This window comes from Chanos chanos, chromosome 14 (genome assembly GCF_902362185.1).
Source record: "Chanos chanos chromosome 14, fChaCha1.1, whole genome shotgun sequence".
In the NCBI taxonomy this organism is placed as follows: Eukaryota; Metazoa; Chordata; class Actinopteri; order Gonorynchiformes; family Chanidae; genus Chanos; species Chanos chanos.
This window is the reverse complement of record NC_044508.1, coordinates 10,401,798-10,409,297: the sequence shown is the minus strand read 5'-3', so window position 1 is coordinate 10,409,297 and position 7,500 is coordinate 10,401,798. Positions and strand designations below refer to the sequence as shown.

Genomic DNA, 7,500 nt, shown 5'->3' with positions numbered 1-7,500 from the left:
AAGTGTCACCCAGGCCCCCTCGTTCACTAATGTGTAGCTTTAAGCTTTAAATGTAACTGTAGTGGATTGTGATCGTCTCTCCACACCTGTGGCTCTTAATCCTGCTCACAGTGGCTATGCTCGGGGACACACGGGTCCCGTGTGGCAGGTGAAGTGGATAAGCCAAGACAGGGACTCGCTGGGAGAAAGGAAAGGAGAGGCGCTCATTTCTGTGTCCTCAGACGGAAGGATCAGCAAGTGGTTTCTGCGGCAAGGCCTTGACTGTATTGGTAACTGAAACACGATGACGCGAAACGATCTGGCTGTGACAAGTATGACAAGTCTTCTTGTCATGTACTGACCCTGCTGTGGTCTTGTAAATGTGTGGTTTTTGGTGTCAAAATATTCTTCAAATCAAAGACAGTTTGTTAGTGGAATTCCAATATATTACGTTACATGTGTAAGTTAAAGCGTTGAGTGACACAAATGTTCTGCAGTGGTCAGTTGTTCTCCTGAAACCTTCCGGTGTGGTCATCCAGGGGTTCTTCTTTAGATTAGTGTTGTATGTGTTTTACTCAGATCTGATGAAGCTGAAGAGGACAAAGAACGAGAAGAAGAGAAACCTGCCTGTGGAGAGTAAGGAGAAAAGTGAGCCTAAAATATCTCGTCTGGCTCCAGGACTGTGTTTTGATTTCTACCCCAAAGTAAGTGGCACACGCACACACGCACACAGACATGCACAAATCTACTTTTCAAATATGTTTGATTTAATAGTTCTTGAAAATGGCTGATAGTTTTGTTTTGGTGTTCTGTTAGGATTCAAACTTTTATCTGGTTGGGACAGAGGAAGGATACATCCATAAGTGCCCTTATTCTTATAATGAACAGTTTCTGGAAACCTACACAGGCCATGGAGTAAGTTATATTCTCCCCATAACAGTAAGAAGTGGACACATTTACACATGTGTTTTGTGTTTAAACATGTGGTCTAGAACAGTGTTTCTCAATCCTGCTCCCGGCGGACCCCTGCTCTGCATATCCTCTATCTACCCTTGCTCCGAACACACCTGATTAGCGTGATTAACATGCTCCTGATTAAATCAGGTGTGCTCCTCCAATCAGAAGTGCCACTGATGAGTTCAGTGAGGTAGATAGAGCAGGGAGAGATGGAAAACGTGCAGAGCAGGGGACCCCCAGGAGCAGGATTGAGAAACACTGGTCTAGAATGTCAAAGGGCCAGTTCCCTGACCTTTTCTGTCAAAGGGATTAAATTCATGAAGCATTTGACATTTTCTGCCATGTTCTGTAAGCATGAAGCTTACCCATATGCCTCTTGTCGTTAGGGTCCCGTCTATAAAATCGTGTGGTCACCCTTCTGCCCAGATGTGTTCCTCAGCTGTTCCTCAGATTGGACGATCCAGCTGTGGCGCCAAGACATGCTGACACCCGTTCTTGGCTTCACGTCCGTTCAGCGGGCGGTTTATGACATCCAGTGGTCGCCAAAATGGGCCACCGTCTTTGGGGTGGTCAATGAAGACAGAGTGGAGATCTGGGACCTGGAAGCTAGCATGTGAGAGTTCTTTCTTTCTTTCTTTCTTTCTTTCTTTCTTTCTTTCTTTCTTTCTTTCTTTCTTTCTCTTTCTTTCTTTCTTTCTTTCTTTCTCTTTCTTTCTTTCTTTCTTTCTTTCTTTCCTTCTTTCTCTTTCTTTCTTTCTTTCTTTCTTTCTTTCTGTCTATCTGTCTGTCTGTTTGTCTCTTTTAACATGTAAAAATAAAACATTTGCTTTGCGAATGGTTGGGCAAAAGTCAACTTGTATCTTTCTGTACTATGTATTAATCTAATGGTGGTACTTGTAACTGTTTGTTTTTGCTTGTTGTCTGCACTTCTTTGGGTAAAAATGATTTTTCTTGATCAGATTTCTTGTAAAGATTTTCACTGGGGTCACCTCTGCATTTTGTAATGACAACATTGATATGTGTTTGTTTGTTTGTTGTTTTGCTCATGCTTTTTCCCAGTCTTGACCCAACCATAGTGAGCGTAGCCCGCCCCGGGGTGAAGCTGACCTCTCTGCTCTTTGCCACGGAGACAGACTGTATCCTGGTGGGGGATAGTGAAGGCAACGTGAGCATCTACAAGCTCAAACACCTCACTGTGAGAGAGGGCACCCAGGTCAGTTGTGTTCATTTATGGTCTCCCTGTATTTTCCGTTCAGGCAGTTTTTCATTTAGCCCATTACTATCACCCCTGCTGTGGCACTGAAGATAAGTCTGTGAGGCAAATCTAGTGTGTAAAAACAAAAAGAGCTGTAAAGAATGGATCGAGACACCTAGATCATGTCTATATCAAATATGAAGGTTCCACCTTCACAGTAAGAAGCTGTACTGTAAGAGCACCAGGGCTATGATGTGTAAATAGTAATTCTCAATGTAATATGCGCATGTATAGGTAAAATTTAACACTCTTTGGCGTGTGTCCAATAGTTTCCACATCCCTGTCCCTAAAACATCTTTTTATCTCCAGCGGGTTTGTTATTTGTAATGTTTTTTATTTGAGCTATACATTTAAATACATTTCGTGATTTTCGGAGTGTCAGAGGTGTTTGGGGTTGTATGTTTAATCAGGTGTCATGCATCTGAGTTAACGGCATACTACAGTCACAGTGTTGCAGTAGCATAAGACTATACAGTGTAATTCCTTCAGAATGACTGCGCTATATGGAAGATGATATACCTGAATAGTTTCTCAAAGTCTAGTAGCTTTCCTCTGACCACTAAGCATTAAGTGACTGTTGGTGATATTGGTGACATTTTGACGTAATTTTAATTTTGTACCTGTCTGATTCTGTTTCTGGACTGCACTACACTACACCAATGCCGTTTACAGTTTGGATTGGCTATATTCAACACTTTGATACAAACTGTATGTAACTGGTTGAAAACATAAATAAAATCTTCAAAAAATAATAGGCTAAAATATCTTTTTTTGTAGGGACAAACTTATAACCTCAGAACTTCCCCTCATGGCACTGTAATAAGCATTGTAAAATCTGTTACAGTCAGAGTACCAGATTCTTACTGGATCTCAGTCCACACATGTCAATGATTGATATTTCCCAGGTGAAATAATGGTTCTCCTTATTTTTCTCTCACATTTATACACTAAAACTACTCACCATGACTCACCACAGGACTGAACACTTGTATTGCTCATCAAAATGGTAAATGCTTAGCATTTCCAGTCCATGTGCATGTTTGCACAGTTAATGCAGTTACAGGGAAACCTTTCCATCGCTGCTCAGCTCAAAGTGAAGAGCACGCACTCATTCATCTCACTTATCTCTTCAGTAAAGCCAGAGAATGAGTCTGTCCTCTCCTCTCTACATAGGCCGACGTCCTAGAAGACATCATACGGTACACGCTGGACAGCCAATGACAAAGATGATTTGAACCTGCCGACCCATTCTGTTTTTGCCCTGAAGTCTGATTTGTCTGCGCGCCAAACCGTCCCGCCTGACCTGCTCCACTCTGTTGTCACGGCGATGGTAATCTCCTCTAGCTGTCAGACTGACTCCAACCCAGAATAGCAATGAGATTACAGCAGCCTGTCTGTGTCTACTCGTACCTTCATTTGTCTTTATTTTATATCGAGTATAAATCTTGGGCAAATGATTTACCTCTTGACTTTATAGAACTCCTGTGCTTTACTGTGACAGCTCTTTTTTTGAGAAGTTTTACATAGTATAAGTTGATAAGTCAGTGAAAAGCTAACCATAAATCCTTGAAAACAAAATGTATGTGGATTAAACAAAATAAAGGGTCAGTGTCATCTTTTGATGTGTCCCAAAATTCCATTCAGATTTTAGAAAAAGGGCAAAGGATGATTTACCAGAGTATAGGCAATTCCTTGGATAAAACTTACAGCCATTGATCGCAGTTCATGTTTCACGTGTTTTTTGCCCGTTAAGTCATGAATTGTTACATTTTGGGTGGTTGTACAAGCAAATTGTCACATTATCCTAAATACCGATTCTGTGACCCTCTAAGGCTCACAACATACAGTTTTTGTTCACTGATTTGTAGAGGCGTTTATTCAATTCTTTGGTCATTTTTGAGGCCTTTTTCAGCTATTCTGTTAAGTGTCTGTCTATCACCAAGCTTTGACTTGACTTTATCACTGTTCCTCTTGCCTGAGGCATTTCATTAATTTGCTGTATGCCAATTTGTTGTGGTTTTCAACACTGTTCCTCTTGACACATTTGGTAATCTTGTGGTTTCTCTGACTCATGCACTTGGAACTTTGGCACTAACTCCTTGACCTTCTCCGGATCTATAAAATATCTTACGTTACTCTATAAACTTGCAGTTAAGTTGTTGATGTCTTTTGTATGTGTGGAGCAGAAACATACTGGTAGTTATTGAAATTAATATGAGATACAGTATGTGTAAACTCTGTTAAACGTGATTTTAATTGCTTCATGTTTCGAGTTGCTTTTATGAGATATTTAGGTTTATTTATCTTTGCTCAGTTGGCCTATGGTTGTAGAAGGAGAATCTCTGATGTTCAGACCATAAGCCTCTGATGTTTATGATATCATGGTACAGAACAGGTAATGGAGAGTTTATGGGTCTTTAATTCATCAGATCTTCTCCACAGATTACGGCCATAAACTTCACCAGCAACACATCTGCTCTGCACACCTCTGTAAATGACAGTCATTAGAGGAGCTGTCTATTCTATGACTACTGAGTGAAGATACTATTCATAGTTCTTTAGTGGAAATCAAACAGTTTAACAGCGCAGACTTGAGTAATGGGCTCTCAACTGGCAAGATACTCAGCTTTTAAAGATAGAGAGCTTTCTTATGATGGCAGGAAATAGGACGTAGACATTGGAGACTATGTACATTGTGGTATCCCCCCCCCATCAACACACACACGCATGTGCGCGCGCACACACACACACACACACACACACACACACACACACACACACTAATTGTTCTGTTTTAGTAATATTGGCTTTAAACAGTATAATCATTTTTGTTGTAGTATTTGTGTGCATCACTTCAGAAAGCGCTTTCACACAAACCACTATCATAAATATCAGTTTCGACATTCCTCAGTAGACGTTTTCAGCATTATTAGCATGAAAAAATATCAGTGTTGTTACACTATCAAACTTTTCTGTATGAGTATTTTGTAACATGTTACACAACAGTGTGCTAAATTCGACACAGTAGTTTATAAAACTTAAATTTATTGAAAATCGACTAATAACTTTTCTTATTATTAAATTGTTAGGTCCTCATAAAGCACCAGGTTTGTGTCTGTGTCTTGGGTGTCTTTGTTTCCTAGATTCACCACACCACCACTTGGTGGAAGTCATTGTCTCTTATGGACTCAAAGGAAAAATCAAGTGAAAAGCGCTTGTCCTCAAATGTGTTGCCTTGTGTAATGATATAACACATATTTGTGGGAGGAAAAAAATGTTGGCTTGCTTCAAGCCTGAGAGGGGAAGTACAAACTAGCCACATTCAATAAGAATGAGATGGGGCAACTGTTGGTTGAGGGAAGATCTTCAAAGATCAAATGAAATTAGACATTCCACAACAGGGTGAAAAAAAGGAGAGACTGACCAGAATTTTTTATAAAAAGTTTTAATAAACTCAATTTGTTAATTAAGTTTGTTAAATTGCTTAATTTAAATTTGTTGGGTTAAGTTTAGGTTAAGTAGTGAAATTGTTACATTAACAAAAATGTATCAAGGAAGCTCATTGAAATGTTACTGTCTTGTGAACCCTAGGATATAGAATAATTCTAAAAATTCAGTGAAACTACTTGCCTCAAAAGTACCAAAACTCACATTTTTCGGTTGAGAATCTTAATGAATCAAATCTTATGAATTCAGCTAAAGGGCAATATCAGATATATTCCTTTTTCCAAAATGAAGTCACTCTTCTCAAATGTCATTCTGATGCTGATTGTGAGGTGACATCATCCCAAGCTATAAAATGCGTGGGTCTCCCTCAAACATTACCATTGTAACAAGTCTTATCTAGAGTCTCAGGGGACATGCACAATTGACACTAAATGCATAATGGATCTGATTAGGATGGTTTTGACCATTTGCACTTTTCGTTTGTAGACCAACTGGGTTGTATGTTTTGCTTAGGGGGAGATGTCCTGGTCCACATGTGAGTTGATTAGCATTGCATTAGAGAGAAAGACACTATCATCAAACCATTAAACTGTAGAGGTTAAAAGATGAAACCTTACTCTTCAAGGATGTAATTTGATTCGAGATGAGGGGCTATAAAGCACCTATTACCTGTCGGGAATCCCTGTTGTTCAACACACAAATGACATCGTTAGCAATGAGCGGAAATGTAAAGTCGTTTGACTGTAAGAGCCTACAGCGGTGAGTGCGTGGGTGGAGGCGCAGGGAGGCCAGAGAGGAGGAGGAGGAGGAGGAGGTGGTACTGGCCTGGAAGGAGAAGGTAGTCCCTCTAACACTATATAAGGAGCCTAACCTCAAAGGAGACCAGATTACTCTTCCTTGCTGGACAGCCACTTGAAAGTGTAAAAACGTAAAACAGAAGAAACGTAGAGAGAGAGAGAAATCATATAGAAAGAGAGAACAAGAGTAAGACTTACCTGAGAGATTGCTCACGTGTTGAAGGCAAGTTTTGAAAGCAACCATGAGGGCATTGAGGTCTGCACTACCGGTACTTTCTGTGGTGGTGTTGTGTCTTCTGTGTGAGGTTTCGTGGGCACAGGCGGAGGGCAAAGCGGTAAAACTGTGCGGCCGTGAGTTTATCCGTGCTGTGGTCTACACCTGTGGGGGTTCAAGATGGAGGAGGCTCCTTAACCAACAAGAAATTGAGGGTGAGTTCCACCTTGACAATCTTTTCCTCACTCTATTTTTCAGAAAATTAAGAAACAGAGCAAAGAAAAATAAATAAATAACCCTCTCAGACTTACCCTCAGATGTTTTTTTTCAAGCTTTTTCTTTTTCTCTTCAGTTTAACCTGTTTTAGACAATCATTGGCTTCAATTTTTGAGTGATCCAAACTTTTTGAGGGGTTCCATAATAAAAGCTGCTTTAATCGTGTTGCTTTTTGTATTTCATGTTTATTGTATTCCCATCTGTCTAGCTTGTTAAACACTACCAGAATTTTTACTCTGGCATAACTCAGTCAAGCATGGCTAGAACAATGCAGATACGGCTGCTCTCCTGCATGAAAACTAAGAATTAGATCAAACTAAATTACATTGTGTAATTAGTATCCTCTTCAGTTCTTGTTTGAGAAGCATCTGACAGTTAAACTGTTTTCCGTTATGAGGAGGCCTCACTGCTCCAATCTAACAGTCATATCCAGGTTAAGATAGCAAGATATAATGATGTAGTAAATAAAATAAACTATGATGTTTTTGACTGTGCATCACTGATGAATCTCTCTGTAAGTCTTTCAAACATGTGCTGCAGATTGAGCGTACATAACATATATTTACCTGCCAACA

General features: G+C 40.0%; 2 protein-coding genes across 2 annotated transcripts in view; both read left to right on the top strand.

Moving 5' to 3' along the window:
• The window catches only part of dnai4 (dynein axonemal intermediate chain 4), an 8,384-nt gene extending 4,972 nt beyond the window's left edge, over positions 1–3,412 (top strand). The window contains exons 12-17 of the mRNA XM_030791860.1: positions 112–269; positions 559–683; positions 796–894; positions 1,323–1,549; positions 1,996–2,149; positions 3,365–3,412. Coding sequence (XP_030647720.1) covers positions 112–269; positions 559–683; positions 796–894; positions 1,323–1,549; positions 1,996–2,149; positions 3,365–3,412 — 811 coding nt within the window. The remainder of the gene's footprint in view (positions 1–111; positions 270–558; positions 684–795; positions 895–1,322; positions 1,550–1,995; positions 2,150–3,364) is intronic.
• Positions 3,413–6,677: 3,265 nt separating this feature from the next.
• The window catches only part of insl5a (insulin-like 5a), a 1,487-nt gene continuing 664 nt past the window's right edge, over positions 6,678–7,500 (top strand). The window contains exon 1 of the mRNA XM_030792003.1: positions 6,678–6,864. Within this exon, the coding sequence (XP_030647863.1) occupies positions 6,678–6,864 (187 nt within the window). The remainder of the gene's footprint in view (positions 6,865–7,500) is intronic.